The 19,115-nt window shown below is 57.2% G+C and overlaps 5 protein-coding genes across 6 annotated transcripts; 2 read left to right on the plus strand and 3 right to left on the minus strand.

The window, feature by feature from the left end:
• Positions 1 to 3,246: 3,246 nt before the first annotated feature.
• Positions 3,247 to 4,726, minus strand: SDRG_08834 (26S protease regulatory subunit 6B). The gene is made up of 4 exons (XM_008614732.1): positions 4,624 to 4,726; positions 4,216 to 4,578; positions 3,551 to 4,168; positions 3,247 to 3,501 (listed from the first exon to the last, which is right to left on the minus strand). Exons 1-4 carry the CDS (start codon positions 4,684 to 4,686, stop codon positions 3,328 to 3,330), a joined length of 1,218 nt encoding a protein of 405 aa, XP_008612954.1. The 5' UTR covers positions 4,687 to 4,726; the 3' UTR covers positions 3,247 to 3,327.
• Positions 4,727 to 5,085: 359 nt separating this feature from the next.
• On the minus strand, positions 5,086 to 6,592 carry SDRG_08835 (hypothetical protein). Its single transcript, XM_008614733.1, has 5 exons — positions 5,825 to 6,592; positions 5,721 to 5,777; positions 5,448 to 5,671; positions 5,256 to 5,403; positions 5,086 to 5,208 (listed from the first exon to the last, which is right to left on the minus strand). Exons 1-5 carry the CDS (start codon positions 6,575 to 6,577, stop codon positions 5,137 to 5,139), a joined length of 1,254 nt encoding a protein of 417 aa, XP_008612955.1. The 5' UTR covers positions 6,578 to 6,592; the 3' UTR covers positions 5,086 to 5,136.
• Positions 6,593 to 7,926: 1,334 nt separating this feature from the next.
• On the minus strand, positions 7,927 to 10,352 carry SDRG_08836 (hypothetical protein). Its single transcript, XM_008614734.1, has 6 exons — positions 9,441 to 10,352; positions 9,111 to 9,391; positions 8,869 to 9,061; positions 8,707 to 8,811; positions 8,522 to 8,652; positions 7,927 to 8,410 (listed from the first exon to the last, which is right to left on the minus strand). The coding sequence occupies exons 1-6, from the start codon at positions 10,331 to 10,333 to the stop codon at positions 7,983 to 7,985; spliced, it is 2,031 nt and encodes a 676-aa protein (XP_008612956.1). The 5' UTR covers positions 10,334 to 10,352; the 3' UTR covers positions 7,927 to 7,982.
• An 837-nt stretch (positions 10,353 to 11,189) lies between these two features.
• Positions 11,190 to 13,806, plus strand: SDRG_08837 (hypothetical protein). Its single transcript, XM_008614735.1, has 3 exons — positions 11,190 to 11,852; positions 11,909 to 12,310; positions 12,360 to 13,806. Exons 1-3 carry the CDS (start codon positions 11,199 to 11,201, stop codon positions 13,749 to 13,751), a joined length of 2,448 nt encoding a protein of 815 aa, XP_008612957.1. The 5' UTR covers positions 11,190 to 11,198; the 3' UTR covers positions 13,752 to 13,806.
• A 1,941-nt stretch (positions 13,807 to 15,747) lies between these two features.
• SDRG_08838 lies at positions 15,748 to 17,421 on the plus strand. 2 transcript variants are annotated; one of them, XM_008614737.1, is made up of 2 exons: positions 15,748 to 16,007; positions 16,069 to 17,421. In XM_008614737.1, exon 2 carries the CDS (start codon positions 16,406 to 16,408, stop codon positions 17,348 to 17,350), a length of 945 nt encoding a protein of 314 aa, XP_008612959.1. In that variant the 5' UTR covers positions 15,748 to 16,007; positions 16,069 to 16,405; the 3' UTR covers positions 17,351 to 17,421. The 2 variants fall into 2 exon arrangements, with proteins under 2 accessions (XP_008612959.1, XP_008612958.1); XM_008614736.1 differs by having other exon boundaries at positions 15,748 to 16,005; positions 16,046 to 17,421.
• Positions 17,422 to 19,115: the final 1,694 nt, after the last annotated feature.

Consider the following 19,115-nt stretch of genomic DNA (forward strand, 5'->3'; position numbering starts at 1 on the left):
TCTTATCTAATTTGAACGGCACTGTGGTAGTATTTTGTGCTCACAAGGCCAATTTATCAAATTTGGACGGCACTTTGGTAGTATTTTGTGCTCATATTTCAAAATCAGCGATAAATTGATCACTTTGCGAGAAAGAGACGTAGTGAGATAGGGTCGAAGATGCGAGGGTCGACAGTAGGGCCGAGGCATAGTAGAGAAGGTAGTGGATGATGTGAATGTGTAGCAGGGTTGCTAGATCATGGGGGCGTTAAATAGTGTGAGTTTATGGGTGAAAAAATGAAAAGATCATGGTCGTGTGGTTTTTGTACACGTTGCATGTGACCGCGTTGGTGCAAATGTTGCAGTGATTGGCCTGCGTGCTCGTGAATTGTCTGAGCTCTATTTCTAGAGTGTCATTCGGCGTTTGACGAGTTTCCTGCGAGTCTTTTTCATAGCCGACACACCCATATTCTTTCTCATCGAAGTAAAAAACGCAATGAAGCGCATAAAAACCGGCTAACGTAACGGAGCGTTTGTGTCGCAAACGCTTGGAAGTAGACACAAAGTTTGTGTCTACTTCAGTAAGGTTCTACCGGTATGTATGTAATTCTCCTATGTAGTTTCTGATAGAGGGCTGTAAGCAGGGTGGTCGGAAGGCTTTGCGTAGAGTGTTTTTGTGCATGTAAACCACTTTGCATGCAAATCACTTGATCATTGGCCCGCGCGATGACATGGTCCAGTTGATATTTTACGAGACGCGCCGCTTTGGCCGCTTCATCTATTAAACCAGCTAAAGATGAGACGGTTTCGCGGTCGTCGACGACGATCAATAAGCCAACCAATCAAATGTGTCTGCGTTGAAATCAAGTTGACAGCATTGACTCGCATCGTCAGTGTATTTGTACGTCGCTGTCACGTAGCGTGCCGACCTGACAGCGCACGCGTTTTCGTACTATTGTGAGCGCTTGTGTCATTGTGGCTGGCTCACAGAAAAGGCTCTACATGGCGCTGAGAGAGAGCAGTGACACAAGACAACTCGTGTGTCGCGTGTCGAGCTTCCAATGCACTTGGTCCTTCGAGAGCGGGCGGCGGATGCGAGGTTGGCACCGCCACGTAAGCTAACCGGACACGCGCCACACGTGTAGGCACTCATCCTCAACGTTATCAATCAAACGTGTTCGCGTTAAATTCAAATTAGCAAAAACTAACCCAAAGACTTCGCATACGTAGCGCTACGCCTGAGGGCGTCGGAGTTGGCACCAGCACTTGGTCGTTGGGAGTGAGCTGCGCACGGAGAGATCCATCCCGTGGTGGACCCCACTCGCCGAGTTATATAGCTCGCGCGAGGTCGTATCCTCAACGTTAGATGTAGCATTCGACGTGCAGCCATGGCGGCGATGTGCGGGAGGGCGACGCAACGCTATTGCCCCATTCGGATCGGAGCTTGTGCGTACGAAGAAGGTCCTCGATAAGGTTGCATTACCCGAGGAGTCTCACATGGCCGAAATATAGTGTGACATTGTGACATTCACCAAGCGCTGTCAGTAGCACGGGCGCCGACGCGAGGGTGAGGGCGCTGTTCCGCAATAAGATCCTCAGCGCTCGTCGGCTCTTGCGGGATGCGACGGCCAATAAGATCGCATCCTCGTCATCCAGCTTTGTCTCATCGAGCGTGAGCACCTTGAGACTACGATCCATGCACGCAAGCACCAAGACCCCTTCCTTGCCGAGCGTAGTTCGCGTCAAGTTGACGAACGTAGGATGACGCGACGTAGAGAGCTACTGCACGAGGCTGGCGACGAACTCCATGTCATCCGTCAACCGACGCAACGTGGCGGTCGAGAGGTAGTGCTCGTGGGTAGAACCCAGTGTTCGAGGCTGAGATTTGAGCAACGGAAACGCGGCGGGAGCGCTCATGACGTCACATAACAGCAGCTCGCGTGCGTGGGTGTTTTCGAGTGCGAAAGAGCGGAGCAGGGTCCGATCGAGCTCTACGAAAATGGCGATGGCGTGCTCGCTGGAATCGCGGCGCAACGAGAGCGCTGTGATGTGTCTCAAACACTTGGCACCGCCGCCAAGGCTGCTCGAACGTCCCTTGCACAAACGAGACTCAACGACGAGAACGTAGGACATGCCTGGACGGCAATGACCAGTGCCGTTGGGTCATGCACCGAGTCGCAGTCAAACGTGAGAGACGACGCGCTTGGTCCTTGGAGCGAATCGACGATGGCGGTTGAGTCCAGCGATCTGTCAACGTCTTCCGACGTACGCACCTTGAGCGTGTGCAAGCGAAGGGTTGGTATCGCTGCCAAGTGGCGCTCAACGTCAGAGCGATGCACCGAGGTGGTTTCAATCACCACATGTTGGACGTTGGCACATCAAGCGAGGATGTCGGGGATTGGGTCTGGCACCAGAATGGCGCCCTTGGCAATGACGTTGTCGATGTTGTCGCTCCAGAGATAGGCAAACGCACCGAGCAGACCGGGCACGGAGGGGTCCACGACGAGAGTTGCGGGTATTTTGGGCGGCAACTTCGCATCGAGCCAGGGCCGTCAAACCAGAATCCGCGTAAACGCTTTTGAACGCCGGCAGTGCTTGGGCGCCAATGCGAGGTCACCGGCTCGGAATCTCCGCCACAACCCACACCGGCTGTAGGCGCTGAAGGCTGTGACGGCGCCGAGGTCTTGGAGCGCGACGAGTTCGGGCGGCAGCGTCAACAGTGGCAGCGCCTTCAGGAAGGCGGTGACGCCTCTGCAATTTGGAATCGCCTGCAGAATCGCGTGGAGTACGACGCTTGGCAGGTTCGGGAAGTTGGCTCGTTTTGTCTCTGGCATCATCGCAAACTGGCGCCTCTGCGATCCAATTTTGCTGTGACATAGCTTTACAATTAACCCTCCCAGACCTAAAGGCGTTAAATAATCGACATGGATATTGTGTATCCGATTGTACAATATTGTTTTGTGTCGAGAAATTTCGGAACAGCGTCCATCAACACACCAGACAATAATGTGGCACAATTTTGGTTGACAATATATTGTCTTTGCATACGCGGGCAGCTCAGGTTGGTCAATTCCATAGTACGTGCGGAGTGGTTTCCCACCAACGTTAGCCTTGTGAGGTGGAGTGGCCTAACAGGGTTCTGGAATCTGTCTCATCTTGCATTGCATCGGGATATAGCTCCAGGAATATAGCTACCGCGATCCGAGCAAAGTCCACACAGCAAGGAGGTCTGTAGAGGTAACGCGCTCATGCTCAGGGAGGTTCTGGTAGGACGTGTGGCAACAGGTACAACTGCGACCGTGTTCAATTCGCTCATATTGCAAACGCTGGGTCCGAGGACTGTCGCGCTTAGTGATAGAAGTCGAACGTTGTATCGGCCCGCTTGATCGCGTTCTTGTAGCCCTTGTCAAAGTCCTTGGGCAAAATAACATACCGGTTCTTGCGCACGGCTTGGAGACCCGCCTCTTGGCAGATGGACGCAATGTCGGCCGAACTGATCTTCTCGGGGCGGTTGACGTAATCCTATACCCATCCATCGCGTGAGAGACCGTTGACCACATCAAAGCGGTACCTCGAGGTCGACTTCGTCGCCCAAGTTCATGTTGGCCGTGCATGCTTGGTAGATGAGACGCTTCTGGCGGCGGTCCGGCAGCGGAAACTCAATTTTGCGGTCAAGACGACCCGGGCGAAGGAGAGCCGGGTCGAGTGTATCGGCGCGGTTCGTCGCCATGATCACCTTGACGTTCGTGGCTTGGTCAAACCCGTCCATTTGGTTGAGGAGCTCGAGCAAAATACGCTGCACCTCGCGATCCGCGCCCGTCTGCGCGTCAAAGCGCTTGGTCGCAATCGCGTCGACTTCATCGATAAAGACAATCGCGGGCGAGTTCTCCTTGGCGAGGCGGAACACGTCGCGCACCATGCGCGGGCCCTCGCCGAGGTACTTTTGCACAAACTCCGAGCCGACGACGCGGATGAACGACGCCGTCGTCGCGTTTGCGACGGCTTTGGCAAGCATCGTCTTGCCCGTGCCCGGCGGGCCGTACATGAGCACGCCACGCGGCGGGTCGACACCAATCTGCTTGTACAAGTCGAAATGCGTGAGCGGGAGCTCGACGGCTTCGCGCACTTCTTGCTTCTGGACGTCCATGCCACCAATGTCCGAGTACGAGACGTCCGGGCGCTCCGACATCTACATGGCAGTGCAGAATCCATATTGGCAAGGTGTCACGAGCATACCTGCATCATCTGAATACTCGAGTCCGACTCGGGCGGCAAGATGGCCACGACGGCGTGCGAGTGGCGGTGCAGCGCGACCGACGAGTTGGGCTTCAAGCGCTCGCGGTCGAGCGTGCTCAAGATGCGCACGTAGTAGTTGGAACCGGCGGTCGAGCCCACGATGCCATAGTTGGCGTCGACCATCTCGAGGAACTGGCCGATGACGAGCGGCACGGACTGGATGCGCTTGACCTCTTCCTTGGCGCGGATGAGCTCGCGCTTCAAGTTCTTCATCTCGTCCTTGATGTAGCCTTCCTGGATGTCGAGGAACTCGAGGTGGCGCTGGAGCGCCTTGTACTTGGAGAACATGTCATCCTCCTGCTTCTACATACGCAGCATGAGCCCTCGTCCTCTTCTCCATGTACCTACGTCCGAGAGCGGCAGCATCGCCACGTCCTCCATGTCGGTCGTCTTGAGCCCGATGTCTTCCATGCTTCCTCGTCGCTCGAATCGGGTTGTCTACCTCCGAAACCCAATACCGCTACACAAGCCCCACATATCTTTCCTCCGGATAAATCTTATCCGGACAATCCATGGCTAAAAACACGCAACCTGGCCAAAACACCAGCACTGACATCGTACCTTGTTCTCCAGCGCTTCAACCCACTGACTATACAAGCATGCACGCGTGCATCTATAGCATCCAACGGAACCTCGTGGTTGGCTCCTTTCAATGGTGGCAGCCCATCCCGCACGAGCTCGTTGCGCCGAAAATGACACGGTCACGAGCAATGACGTGGCGCCACAGCAACGCTTAAACGCATCAGCACATTGCAGATTGCCCAATAAGGACATTCCCGTACAATGACAGAGACATTAACGATAGACGCATGAAGAAGATAAAACCAGGAACGACATAGATTACGATAGGGAGAGTGTCGCCTAAAACACGTTTGTCCAAAGCTTGTTGAGGAGGTGCATGCACGCCGGGTTGTTGGTGACCCACACGATAAACTACACATGGAGTCCTAAACCGGGTTCGTCACAAGTAATTCACGTACTTTGGCGCGCTGCGTCGGCGTCAGAATGTTCTGGAGCTGGTCCATCTCCGTGTCGAGCGTAATGTTCTTTTGCTCGACGTCGGCCTTGAGCTGGTGCAAGAGCTGCAAAGCGAGCCGGAGGTTTTCGCAAATCTTGACCACCGCACTCCTAGTCGTTCGCATGAGACTCACGAGCATGCACTATATCTCTACCGGTGGGACTGGATGCTCTTGCGCTGCTCCTCGGTGAGCCCGAGGTCGTGCGTGAGGATCGAGAGCAGGCTCGTTTCGTCTTCGCCGTCCTCCCAGAACGCATCGTCCTGCTTGAGCGCCCAAATGCACATCTTGGTCACTTGCGTCGGCATCAAAAGCCGCTCGAGTTGGTGCAAGTGGTAGTTGAGCGCCGACTGCCGACCTTGGCCATAGTCCGAGTATTGCTAAATGGTTGGCTTAGAGACTTGTTTCGTCAAGAGAGATGCAATGTACCTCTTTGAAGTTGTCGATCTTGGCCGCGATTTCAGGCTCGGGCGCATTTTCGTGGATCTAAGCGATGCGTTCCTTGAAACGACGTGTCTGACGAGTCGACGTACCATGGACTCGAGCTCGATGCAGATTTGCGTCTTCTCGTCTTCTTCTTGCTTCATGGCCTCCTTCCCGGCCTTGAGCTGCGACCGGAGCTCCATGTTTTCCTTCTCGAGCGCCTTGCAGCGCTCTTCGACGCCGAGAATGTGGTCGCGCTTCCGGCGCCGACACTCGCGCGCTGACTCGCGGTTGCGCTCGAGCCGCTTCTTGCGCTGCGGGTTGAGGTCGGAGCTGCCGTCCTTGTTCAAAAAGTGCGTGAGCGGCGGCTGGTCGTCGTCGTCGGCCTTGCGCTTCTTCGAGTAGTCGCTGGCCTTGGGCGTCGAGCTCGCGCTGCTGCCGCCGCTGTGCTTGACGCCGTCCTTGGGCGACGTGGCCGCCGGGTGCACCATGTTGAAGAGGTTGAGCGGGTTCGCAGGCGGGAACGACGCCTGCGGCGCGGCGCCAGTCTGGGGCATGTTACCGAAGCCGGCGAGAAAGCCGGGGTACGCCGACATGAGCGGCATCATCTGGTTGAGCTGTTGAAGTTGCATGACGTTGCTCGCGGCAGAGCCATGCATGGGCATCGACATCATGGGTGGCATCGTTGGAAGGCCCGTCGCCGGCGCCGCCGCCTTGGCCTTCTGGCTCTCCTGGACGAGCCACTGGTACATCTCGGGGCGGATGTTGCTTGGAGGTACCGCCGTCGACGCGGCGGTGCGCGGAGGAGCGATCGTCGTCGCGCCGCCCGTCTTGGTCTTCTTCATATTAGTTGCTTTCTCCATCGTCGCGAAGCGGGCCGAAATGAATGATGGCTCGGCGACGTAATCGGCGCGTCCGAGCTGCGTCATCGGTTTTAAACGCCTCACATACAAACATCAAGACAAAACGAAGTGTTTTAAACGACATGCACTGGCCACTCGCAGCCACATCCGGATGCTCGGCCAATCAGAACACGGTGCTTCCTACCATCGTCGTCTCGTTTCCAGATAGTTTCTCCATACTGTCTCACGTTCCGACGTTCCGCGGTAGCGCTGGCCCTCCTAGCTACGGATACAGATTCTTTCAGGACAAAAAAAGGGTGTCTTCACCCTCCTATATCCTATATAATCAAAGGACGAGCTTTCAAGGGGTTATCTCGCACTGCAGCACGCTGGACGCCACAGCGTGCCTGGTCGACGATTGCACGACAGAGACAGTATTGAAAAGAAGCGGACGGTTGCGACGCCCCTGTCGCGGTGGCAGAATATCGCACCCAAGCAGCTGGCGGATTTCCGCCAATCGGATGGCGCCAAGTACGGCACGGGGAAATGATTGGCAGAGAAGGGATGCGCCGCTACATTGCAATCTTCGCAATCGAATTCGCGGGTCAGAGACCACCGTCGCAGGGATGGTAGCCGTAGCTGCATGGAGCCTGCGTCGACCATCATGCGGGCGGTGACGACAACACACACAAGTACATGCATGGACAGACGGCAGTACCACTACTGCGAGGTGCGTCTGGGCGGCGCGCATTTTCGTGCGGCGGCGAATCTTTCGCATGGCGCCAGCCACCGATCCCCAAGCTACTCCAACTCTTGCCCTTAGCGTATGCTGGTCCATTTCGGCGAGATATGCTACTCAGTATCGCCGATAGCTATAGCCGATTGCATCTCTCGCACGACCAACGTCCAACGACGACGCCTGTCGTTACCGTGCCCGCCCGTGGGACGGCACCAGCTTCTCTTGTTCGTTGGACCACTCTCGGTTGCCGTCTTGGGCAACCACTCATGATGCGCTAACAGTCCACCTGGGTGCAGCAGTGAAATCTTCCGTCGAGCAGCTTGACGTGAACCGGTGATGGACAGTTCTCGTACAGGTCGACACTGCTGTACGAGGCGAAGGGTTAGCGAGGGCAGCGCATGACCAGTCGGGCAAGAAGCAAGCCATAGGCTGCAAGCCTCGAAATCCTCGCTTTTACGAGACTGCGACGAGAGGCGGGTCCGCAGCATCCTTCGGCCAGAGTAGCTACCATGCGGTGGAAACGACGCCCGAGCTGACGCTGCATCTTGCCTTGCGTCCTACCAAGGCCATAAGTCCTACTAGTACTCACTAGCAACCCATATTTGGCGCCGTCACAAGTCGATTTACAAAATGACACTGTCGACAATCGTCGTATTAACCAAGGGGTACATGCGCCACCAAAATCTACTACGAGGTCCCGCCCGAGTGCAAGAGCGACGCAAAGAGCTGCTTGCGCTTGGCGCGCATTTGGCTGCTCCACTCGTCGCCGACAAGGATGCGGCACTGGAGCTCTTCTTCCGAGATCGCCTCGGCCATGTTGATGAGGCTCGAGAGCACGGTGCGGATGTAATTGGGCGTGTCCTTGTCCGGCCGCGCCATCTTGAACTGCCAGTAGCCCACATCCGCGTTGAACGCAAACTCGAGCACCGCTTGGTGGTTTGGGGCGTTCTGGAGCGTTGCATGAATCTTTTTGAGGTCGCGCGGGTCGACGACCACAATCTGGTCGAGGTCGATCGCCTTCCCAGGCCCCGAGCAGTTGAGTTTGAGTTGGCCGTTCTCAATCCACGCAAAAAAGTCGACCGTGATCAAGTCACTCCACTTCCACTTGAAGTAGTCTACATTCGAAAAATCAACCAAAAATCCATCAAAATTCATCAAAATTCAAAAATCCCAATTCCAAAAATCAACCAAAAAATAGAAACATATAAATGGCAAACATGACATACCGTGGTGGGAAAAGGGCACGTACGGCGCGGTCCCGGGGCAAAAGACGACACCGTCCGTCTTGTGATGGCGCTTACCGTCGTTGTAGAAGCGGACGACCTCGCCCGTCCCATTGTCCGTGTGCGCGCTGATCCTAAGTTCCGTCGCCGGAAACTATGAGACATGTGCATCCTCCACGACCACGTACGCTTTGAACACTTCGCGGATGTGGCGCACCGACTGCCAGCGCTTCCGGAAGAGCGGGAGAACGTTCCCGAGCGGCATGGCGCGCATACCGCGCTCGTAGCTTCCGCTACACACACAGCAGCACTCATGAGCCTCCTGTCATGCATCGCATCGATCGATGTACGTCTCTGAGAGCAGGGTCTGGATGGCAAGGATGCGTTCTTTGAACGGCTTGCGCACGTGGCTCAGGCTCGGGAGCGAGCCCTCGGCGATGATGTCAAACACCATAAAGACGTAGCGCTTGAGCGTGTAGTTGAAGACATACTCGCCGTCAAGCACCGTGCCTTCCGGTAGGAGCGACACGAGCGACTCGAGGCCTGCAAGACTCGTGAGAAGACGGAAGCACGCACGAAACTGTAAACGCACCGGGGGCGACGAACGCAAAGCTGGAGCGATCGACGAGCACGACAACACCAGGCCCCACAACGAGGAAGTACCGGACGCCGTCCGTCTTTTCCGAGACAAAGTACTCGCGGTCGCGGGCGCGGACGACCGGTAGATTGCAGCGGGCAAACCCGACCGGCATGGTGCCGGGAAACTTGTTGGCGTGCTCAAAGTGCGAGAGGTAGGCGTTGCGGACCGCGTGCTCGGGGTCCATGAGGTCCCAGTTGACCTTGTACGCTTGGCTCGCGTGGGGCATAAAGTGGCTACGCAATGTCAGAATGCTGCGACCATTGGGTGAGAGATGCTGGGTACCGGGTGAGCGTGTTCCAGAGCAAGCCCGCGTTCATGTTGGCGCCGACCCACGTCTGTTCATGGGCCATGTTGAGCCACTCCTTGACCGCATTGGGCTTGAGCTCCAGCTCGACTTCGTACGTGGGCTCGCCGCTATCGCCCGACACTTCGGTCAAGTCGATGCGCACGTGCTGGCCGATCGCCGACTTGCGTTGCCGGTTCCGCTCGCTCTCGGGCGCCGACCCGACGACGCTCGACGGGTCCGAGGGCGGAAACTCGAGCGAGATCGAGACGCGGCAGTCGTACTGGCAGTGCGGCAAGAAGATGTCGATGCTACCGAGGCGCTCCTTGACCTGGAGGTACTTGGGCTGCGATGGCCTTCCACTCGGGTCCATCTCTTGAACGACGCGCTTCGAGCCCGGGTACATTTCGACGCGCGAGTGCTCTTCGTGCTTGGCGTACGAGTCCTGACTCGATATCTGCTGGAGCTTCTTCATGAAGCGATCGTAGTCGGCAGCCTTGACGCCGGGCACGAACTTGGCGCTGTTCGAGCGCATGTCCTCGTCACGGAGCACAACGCACGCGTTGCCGTACACCGATGGTTCAAAGCGCTTGGTCGTCGCCGATGATGAGATCCGCCCAAAGCGCAGCTCGACCTCGACCTCGGCGCCAACGCCCCGCGCGTCAATCGTCTCGCGCATCGAGAGTAGAAAGTTCGTGATCGCCGCGTCCGGCGACTCGGAATCGTGCGTCGGCAGCTTGGGCCCGCGCCCGCCGCCCGCCGCCGAGTTGCCGTCGCCGTGCATCATGGCCAGGTTAGCCTCGGTCTTGCGAGCATCCGCCAAGCTCTTACTCTTCTTGTCGAGGTTCTGGACCATGTTGTTGAGGTCGAACGGACGCTTTCGGCTGCCCATGATGCTCGCCCGCCGAAAGTATTCCAAAATGGGCGAGCGGTGGTGGCGTCGCAGCAGAGCTTTCATTGGCCGAAATGTTACATTTTTAAACCAATCCACGTCGTTCCAAAGATACGCTTGTGGTTGACGCCACGTCGAATCCGAATAAGCTGGGAACGAATAGCGCTTCGGTCGCCCACTACACCTGGGATCCACTGCCGTAGCGCTCGTCTATACACATACATCCAAGCTACGGGCTGCCTAGTATATCTAGTAATCACAGCCCAATTGTGGTCCTAGTGGGACGGCAATTCGGCCATGCACCAACGGCCAGATCGTTGGTACAGCCGCGGAGTCGCCTACAGCTGCTCGTCTCCGTCGTGTTGGCAGCACCAACTTGAAAGAGTCGACCCATGCGTCCTTACAGCGCCAGTGGGCTGCTACGCTGGCAGCATGGGTTGAAGTTTTGTCATGTCAACAAAGCGAGTGCATTGATTGACCAGTGGTGTTTTTGCAGCAGCGCTGATTAAGCAAGGCTGCATCTTTGCTTCGTGAGCAGCTTCGATCGCCTCAGCATTTGATATGCTCATGAAGGGTCATGATGTTGCCGTGAAGTTCATTTGCACCAAAAAATGGCGCGGGAAGGACGAGGAAGTCGACGTCGCCAGTTCTTATTTATGTGTCCCATGGAATTTAGCACGTTTTTCACGTCCACGGCCAGAATTGGTGCTTTTTAACTACAAATTGAGAGTTGATTGTGTGAAAATGACATGTGAGAAAAGTGAGAAATAAGAGCAATCCGAATACGAAGCGCGATTGGTTGCGTTTTTATGTCGTATCCGGATGGCCGAGCTACAGCTTGTCCAACAATTCGATTCTTGGAGCGATGCTGGCCCGACAGCGCGTCGCGGCCGCGACTTGGCGCCGGACCTTTGGCCATAACCGGCCATCGGCGCTCTCGTCCATTGCGCCTGTACACACGAACTCTGCGCCATCAGACGACGTCGAGAAGGCTGTCGCTCAGGCGACTGCGTCGCTGCTGGCACGCATCGCCGCCATGGAGGCCGAGAACGTTGCACTCAAGCAGCAGCTTCAAAAGGCCATGACGACTGGCGCAATACCACCCCATGTAGTAGACAAGGCGTTTGCTGCGCCTTCCATCACAGAGCCCAAGAAGACGCCTGCCACGACCGAGCTCAAGTCTACACTGTCGCTCAAGTCGCCTACCATCATAGAGCCCAAGAAGATGCCTGTCACGTCTGCGACTAAGAAGACGCCTGCCACGACCGAGCTCCAGATGACGCCAGCGCCCAAGAAGCCGGTCGCGACCACAGCGCCCGTCGCTGCCAAGCGTGGTGAAGAGCCGCGGCTACGCCCTGCCGCGCCTCAACCACCGGTACTGGAGGCAATGTCGCTTGTCGGCGACAGTACGACCTTGGTCGAGGCCGCGCCCGAAGAACGCAAGCTGCCCAGCAACAAGTTCTTCTTCCGCCTCATGCACTCGTCCAAGACGATGCAGATTTCGCCGACGCTCCGCGCGGTACCTCACTTCTTTGGCCTTGTGGAGCAATGTACTGATCGCCGTGCATCAACTAGACGCTGCACGGCATGGACTTGTACAACCGCAAGTGGGAAATCAACGAGATCCCAGCCGTCATGAACTGTCTCGTGCTCTTGGACCGCGTGCCGGAGGCGCTGGCGTTTGCGAAAAAGTGGATCAATTCGCTCACGATGCTCAACCATCTGATGGGTCAAGCCGCGCGCGTCAAGTGCCCGAAGCTCGCGCTCGGGCTCCTTCAGCTCGGCGTCGAGCGCAACTACCCGATCGACGCGCTGACGTACAACAAGTGCATCGTCGCATGTGCGCGCGGCCCGCCCTCATACCTCTCGACGATCGAGCACCTCGTGACCGACATGCAAGAGCACGGCCACCGCCCCAACAATCTTACCTTTGGCGCGCTCGTCGTTGGCGCCGCACGCCTTGACCACTGGTCGGCGGTACGCTGCAATGCTCAATGTGTCAATGTTTCAAGTTGCACATACGTAGGTGGTGCCGACCCTCGATATGATGGACGAGCTGCCGTACGACGAACGCGTCGCGGCGTACAGCACCGTGCTCGTGCGTCTCGGGCGCGAGGACCACCACGAGTTTTGCTACCGCCTGTTTAAACATACGATCACGAGCGGCCTGTCTGTGAGCGAAGATGCCGTTCGTGTCGTCGTTGCGAGTTGCGGCAAGATTGCGCGGCGCGCCGATGCGATCGAGGTGTTGGACGCGATCTCGCTCGACTCGATAGCGTCGCTCAAGACGTTCAACGCGCTCATCGCTGCGCTGGCCAACTTGGACCCGGCGAAAGCCTTTGACGTCTTTGGCGTGCTCCAGAGCCGCCCGAACCTCGAGCTCGATATTTACACGGTCAACTCGGTGCTCCTCGCGTGCGTCCGTGCGCGGTCGTTCGACGAAGGCGTCGAGCTCTTCGAGTCGCGGCCCGTCCCGTTCGATATGGTGACGATCTGCACCATGCTGCAGCTCTGCGGGCAGGCCAAGCAGCATGGGAAGGCGACCGAGATCTATGCGACCGCGCTGAGTGCGCTCCCGCCGTCGCGGCAGCTCTACGAAGAGTATTTCGAGGCGCTTGTCGAGTCGGAGGTCGGGTCGCTTGCGATCGAGGCGTTCTGGCGTGCGCGCGAGCGCGACACCAAGTTCCAGCCGACACTCAAGATGCTCAACTGCCTCCTTCGCGCCTGCCACGCGTCGCCAGACCACCTCGACGTCATGGGCCAGCGCATCTTGGATGTGTTTGAAGAAGCCAACTACAACGGCTCGAGCGTCAGCGGCAACCACCAGCTCTCGCTTCTGATTGCCGCCAACAAGCTCGACGCGGCCGCCGAGTGGCTACACACGATGCGCGCGCGCGGCCTCGTCACGTACTTTACGTACCAGCAGCTCATGGTTGCGTACTACGACCGCGGCGAGTACGACAAGTGCCTCGAGGTCTATGGCCAGTGCCGCGGCCAGCGCATCGAGATGCTCCAGCAAGTCAAGTGGAAGCCGTACGCATTCCCGCGCACGGGCCTCGTCCTCCTCGCGCAACGCGCCCATTACGCGCTCGGCGACTGGGACAGCGTCGTGGCCATGGCGCCGACCGTCAAGGGCCGCCAGGGCACGTTGCACCCGTGGCTCTCGGACCGCGGCTGCCAAGAGCTCCTCATGCGTGCGATCCTCGCCCACGAGCAGCGCGGCGACTGGGAGTCGTGCGTCGCGCTCTACTCCAAGATGGTGTCGGTCGGCATGAACGACACGGACGCCTACCAAGCAACGGTCCGCGCGGTCGCAAAAGCCGGCGAGTTTGAAGCCGCGCTCGACGTCAACGGCGGCGAGTGGTACCGGAACGAGCGGACGTCCAAAGGCTGGTTCACGGACGACGACGCCAAGTGAGATTAGACAAAATAGAGATACACGAATGAAAACCACCGTATAGACAATATTTGTAGCGTAGATTGTCGTTTGTGGTGGGTTTGGGGACTTTGTCCACAACGACATGGTAGCGTGTGATGGCGTCGACCGCTCGTGTCGGTCCTGGGCATGACTACTGTAGCAACCTCTTCCCGTCGCTTGCACCGCCACGGCCCCGCAAGCATCCAAAAAGGAGATTGGTCTCTGCTCGCCCAAAGCCAAAAACTTCAACTCGACACAACAGCAACCCTAGCCCTCATCGCCCGCATTCTATACCGGACGTGTCCCTCGGTTGCTCGTGCTTACGTTATATGCTATCGTTCCGCCTGTATATTTGAAGACTGCCCATGAAACGTGGTGGGCTATAACCGATACCGCTAGTGTGCAGGGCTCAACTACGACCCGATAGGCCTTCGATGGTTTTTGGATTGACGTGGTGCCCTGGACACGGAGGACGCTGCTATTGTTTAGCGTTATGACTGTACAATAGCCACGTGCGTTCAATTCAATGCTATGGAAGGGAAGCACGGACCGAATTCCATTGAACAACACGACGCGACGGCAAACGCTGGGATGGCAGCAACCACATCCGAGCACTGGATAGGTCGATCGATCCAATGGATAGATGGATAAACGAACCGATGCATGCGATGCTTCGTCACATGAATCAACACTGTACTTCTCGGTGTAGTACTCTGACGGATGCAGAAAGTCTATTGCGCTCGAGTTTATAGTTGTACAACAATCGTCATTTTCGACAGTTTTGTCATTTAAACAAACGTCACTTTTGTATAGTGGGTGGCGCGTGGGATGGATGCTTGACGACTCGCTAGTGGATACGGTGGACGCCGTTCTTTCTTCCCTTCCGCGCTTACACACGCGTTCCCTTAGCTACGAACTACGTCCTATCGCCCTATTTTGCGTGTCTTCTGCACGGTCTTTTTCTACGCGGTTGACGCCGGTCGGTCGGGCACTGACGACGAGCATTGCCGTTCAGCATCAGATGGACACGATTGGGTCTCGCAACCCCGCGTGTGACTTTTTGCGAGCACGTTTCCCTGCAAAACTAGAGTATTAGTACCTGCGATGCTATACAATTTGTATAAGCCATGGGCAGTTGTAATTTGTAGTCGGTAGGGTAGACAAGTCTGAATCTGCATTTTAGGGATGAGTTTCATCCACGCCAGGTACGTGCACCAGCCAAGATGCGCAACCAGAACCATGGCTAAAGACGCCAGCGTGTGCAAGGTCCAGTTCGAACACGCGTGTTGGTGGGCAAGAACGCGCCGAGCGATCGCACGCCAGAAGGACCAGACACCGGTGTGCATCTTCAAGGTGCAGTAACAGTCGCCCAAGTTCAACCACGGGTACTATTAGCTTCTTCATTCTGTGCATGCAATAATCACACATCACCACCTCGATCAGGCGCCGAATACTCGACCAAGACGCGCTAATTTGAGGATTTGGCGATCTTCGTCAACCGCAAAGGCGCAACGGCTTACTCACTCGGGGGACGCGTTGCGCATCGGCCATCATCGAACGCGTGGGCGTGGACTGTCCATGGACCCTCGCGTGCGTGTTGACGCGAATGGACACCTTGCTGGGATTGGCAGCGGCAACTTCAACTAGCCCACGTATTGGTTAAAAATCGATGCATTTCAAGCTGTTCGCGTCGACAATTGGTGGTTTTGAAAATATCCAAACGGATTTTGTCGAATCGATTGCATCCGCCAATCACAGCCCGCGCTGCAGATGAAAGATTGGGGCGTGGGTGTCGCTAGGCGATGCGACGGCCACCCATTCCGTAGAAGCCACGAGGAGGCTGGTCCGTCAGACACATCCACTGCGCGTCCGTCCACCTTTCGTGAGCGATCGCCACTGTCCCATGCCCACGGGGCGGGCCTTGATTGGCCGCGGCAAGACGCCGATGTAACGAGACCTACTTCAACGAGTGCTTTTCCAAACCCTTCTTCGATTTGTCATCTTCAACCAGGCACGTCGCGGTCTTTTCCTTGGCTTTCGGCGCCCCGCGGTTGCGAGCGCGCGAAGAACAAGGTGTTTTCAGCCATCTTGAAGAGTATCTCCGTTGCGGGCAGAGAGTCTCCCGCATGCGAATCTGGAAGCCGCATCTGAGTTACCCAATGGGTTGGCCCGTTTCAGCACGGCGTCGCCCGCCGTCTCCACCCTATCGACGACGCCCTCGCACTGCACCGACGTCGTCGCCGCTTCCAACCAGGTGTACGTACAAGCACCCATCTTGGCTCAATTTATCGTAGCTTTGGCACCTGCCGTACGCTAGATCGTCGTGGTTCTCAACGCCATTTCGCACTGGCGCCCCAAGCTGGCCCAAGATCGGCTGCGGCCCGTCGACAGAGACAGGTCGTGATTGGCTTGCGCTGTCACATGTGCCCCTCAAAGCGGGTGTACATGCCCATGCGTCAACGTTGAAGTTACGCGGTTCGGTTGAACTAGGTGGGTGCTCGTGTCTATTTCGACCAATCAAATGCGCGTTCCGGATGGCATCGACGAATCATCGCGCGCGTCGCTCGGATTTGAACCAATCGCTGTCCGTTTGAAGTCAGCTCCCTTCGACAACCAATTCTTCAAGTTCAACCTGCAAAGATCTTGTGCTTTGTATGCCTCAATTGCCATTTTCCATGCCAGTTGTCATGGCCTTGTTACCAGCACTGCACGCACTCCACTTGCCGCCGACGTCGACGTCGACGGCCTCGTCGCGCGCCCGCATGGACATCCGCGCGCTCATCTCGCCCGAGCCGCGCTACCTCGTCAAGAAGCCGCTGCCGAAAGACAAGGACACGCGCAGCAAGGCGCGCCCGGGCTTCCGGAAGGGCAAGTGGACCGACGAAGAGAGCGTGTACGCCGAGCGCATGACGCACTACTTCAAAGAGGGCTTGTTGCCGCTCGAGAAGGGCACAATGCTGCGCATGTACCTCGCCGACAAGCTCAACTGCGAGCCGATGCGCATCACAAAGAAGTTTACCGGCGACGAGTGCATTGGGAAGCAGATCTTTCGCCCGCTGCCGCCGACGCCGCTCGTGAACGCGCGCATGCAGTCGGTGCAGACCGAGCTCAAGGCGCTCGAGACGGCGTTCTTGCACCGCATTGAAGAGATGCCCATGTACTGCATGTCGACAAAGGACAAGACTGCGGCGTCCAACGAGCTCAAGCTCATCAAGCGCGGCAAGCTTCGCCCGCGCAAGGCGATGACAACGACCGCGGCGGCTGCGAAGGCCAAGAAGCCGCTGAGCCCACCGGAGGACGCGCAGGCCGCGTGCCTCCTCCTCGGCTTCTTCCACGGCGCCGGCTCGTCCGAGAACGAAGATGCGGCCTCGGTGGCGTCGCCGATCGCGGCCGGCAACCCGTTCCTGCCCGTGGCGCAAGACGGGCGCATCTCGCCGTCGGGGAAAGGCGCACGGTCCGAGGACGACGTGGCACCCCCCGTGCGCCCGCGCTCGACGCGCAAGTTTTCCATTTCCCACTGCGCCGACGAGTGCGACGACGACATTGTGCTCGAGATGAAGCGGCCGCGCATCGGGTCCATCAGCTCGCTCTGTTCCTAAGCGGACGTGCTTCTCTGTGTTGTCGAATTTTAGAGATAATTATAGTCAATTCAATTTAATAGTTTAGCCACTTTTCTTCCTCGTCGTGGAGTTGACATCTAGGAGCGGGATGGCGACGGTGGGCCGAACCAGAAGGCAAGCTCGTTCGGCGAGATGGCGGACGCAGGCGTCGCCGCGTCGAACGGCACTGGATCCACCATGGCCGGCCAAACTTCAACCAGAGTCTCACCCGCGGCCGAGCAACTGTCCAGTCGTGCGATGTCCCACGATGGCTCCGGTAACGACGGTCGTAGTCGGGGCGGCCCCTTCTTGCTCGGTCGTGCCGACGCTACTGAGGTCTCCTTGGTCGGGGTCATTAGCACAACACCCAATATCGGGATGTGGTAGCTCAATGCTGTCCATGGCGCTCGCGCCGTTGGCGCCGTCCTGTCGCCCACGAATGGCGTTGGCGCGGATCGTCACCCGTTCGATCGCCAGGACTTGAAGTTTGTATGGATACCAACTTGAAGCTGCGCTGCAGATGTGTCACCCGGCCATGGCGCGGCGACTTGGCGCGGCGATGGCTTGGGACTAGGCATGCGATCTCGGCGCGCGTTTATGCCCCGGCGTTTCAGATCTCTGTTCGAACTCGGGTTTGTGCTACGAGCAGCGGCGCAAGCTCTCGGTTGACAATTTGGGTGATTTTGATCACACGCCAGAGCGATGGGTTGTGCGGAAGGGGCAGGGTGGACGATGATGGCGCGGTCCAGTTCTGTGGGCTTCTATCGTCGCTGCTGGCGTCCGTGCTTGCTCCATGGGACGCGTCGTTCAAGGATGTTGTACGGCTCCGTGCACTGGATATGCGACGAAGGCCTGGCGTCGAGCGTTGGATGCTGCCGCCTCGTTGATATTGCGCGGCGAATGATGATGAACAGCCCCTTCTTTCAGTCCATGGTTCGTGCGCTTGCACCTCATGTGCATGCTCCGCGACGCGCCTGTTCTCACAGTCAACATCCACCAGCGTCGACCAGCGTCGTGCTGACGGAACATTTACCTCACACAAGCAAAGACGGGGAGCGGTTTTTGCTACCCTAAACCTCCTATCATGATCGGCCGTGAAGGACTTGCGCCGCCTGCATATCTAGAGCTGCCGGTACGTTGCAGCGGCACTGAACTGTACTGCGGCAGCGTGTATTACCATATTGTTGAACTGCGACCTGCGTCAAAGCCGAGAGCCTCTTGCAGATGACTTCATCGAGGCGGCAGGTTCAAAGTGGGAATCTTAGATTCGTGGTTCCATCTGCAGCATTTTTCGGACGCCAATCATACCGTACCGGTACGTGAGCTCCGCGAGTCTATCTCTTTCGCACCTCCCCTTTTCAACGTCTAAAACGTTAGTTACATGTATCGTGAAATGTTATCCGAAGCTGCTCGTCGCAGGGCTCGGCCCGTTCCAAATTACGGAAGTGTCGCCGTACTCGTGCGTCATCCGTCATATCCTCTCGGATCAAGAGCGTCATGCATGTACGAGTCGCCTCGGATACTTCATCTTGTCCACGCGCGACCAGAGTACGTAGTCACCAAGGTTGGCGACAAACTCTTCTTGGTGCGTCTTTGCCGCGATTTCCCGCGCTAGACATTGTTGACGCAGGTCATCGATCTTCGTGTGGACGTCAACCAAACTTGCGTGAGTGGCAGCCATCGAGCTGACGACGTCCGGCTTCGACCAGTCGGCATGACGGACGAGTTCACCATCAAAGTCGCGGACCACAATGTCCAAGTTGGT

This window comes from Saprolegnia diclina, assembly GCF_000281045.1.
Source record: "Saprolegnia diclina VS20 unplaced genomic scaffold supercont1.27, whole genome shotgun sequence".
Classification (NCBI taxonomy): Eukaryota; Oomycota; class Saprolegniomycetes; order Saprolegniales; family Saprolegniaceae; genus Saprolegnia; species Saprolegnia diclina.

Coding starts and splice junctions, on each gene's coding strand:
- SDRG_08836 (XM_008614734.1), bottom strand. CDS start 10,333: ATGGGCAGCCGAAAGCGTCCGTTCGACCTCAACAACATGGTCCAGAAC. Junction 8,812..8,868: donor CAGACCCTGCTCTCAGAGAC/GTACATCGATCG, acceptor CTGTGTGTGTAG/CGGAAGCTACGAGCGCGGTA. Junction 8,411..8,521: donor CGTGCCCTTTTCCCACCACG/GTATGTCATGTT, acceptor TTTCGAATGTAG/ACTACTTCAAGTGGAAGTGG.
- SDRG_08838 (XM_008614737.1), top strand. CDS start 16,406: ATGCCTCAATTGCCATTTTCCATGCCAGTTGTCATGGCCTTGTTACCA.
- SDRG_08835 (XM_008614733.1), bottom strand. CDS start 6,577: ATGGAGAAAGCAACTAATATGAAGAAGACCAAGACGGGCGGCGCGACG. Junction 5,778..5,824: donor GCATCGAGCTCGAGTCCATG/GTACGTCGACTC, acceptor CGCATCGCTTAG/ATCCACGAAAATGCGCCCGA. Junction 5,404..5,447: donor AAGAGCATCCAGTCCCACCG/GTAGAGATATAG, acceptor GCGAACGACTAG/GAGTGCGGTGGTCAAGATTT.
- SDRG_08834 (XM_008614732.1), bottom strand. CDS start 4,686: ATGGAAGACATCGGGCTCAAGACGACCGACATGGAGGACGTGGCGATG. Junction 4,579..4,623: donor CGATGCTGCCGCTCTCGGAC/GTAGGTACATGG, acceptor CTGCGTATGTAG/AAGCAGGAGGATGACATGTT. Junction 3,502..3,550: donor GCGACGAAGTCGACCTCGAG/GTACCGCTTTGA, acceptor GGATGGGTATAG/GATTACGTCAACCGCCCCGA.
- SDRG_08837 (XM_008614735.1), top strand. CDS start 11,199: ATGCTGGCCCGACAGCGCGTCGCGGCCGCGACTTGGCGCCGGACCTTT. Junction 11,853..11,908: donor TTTCGCCGACGCTCCGCGCG/GTACCTCACTTC, acceptor TGCATCAACTAG/ACGCTGCACGGCATGGACTT. Junction 12,311..12,359: donor GCCTTGACCACTGGTCGGCG/GTACGCTGCAAT, acceptor GCACATACGTAG/GTGGTGCCGACCCTCGATAT.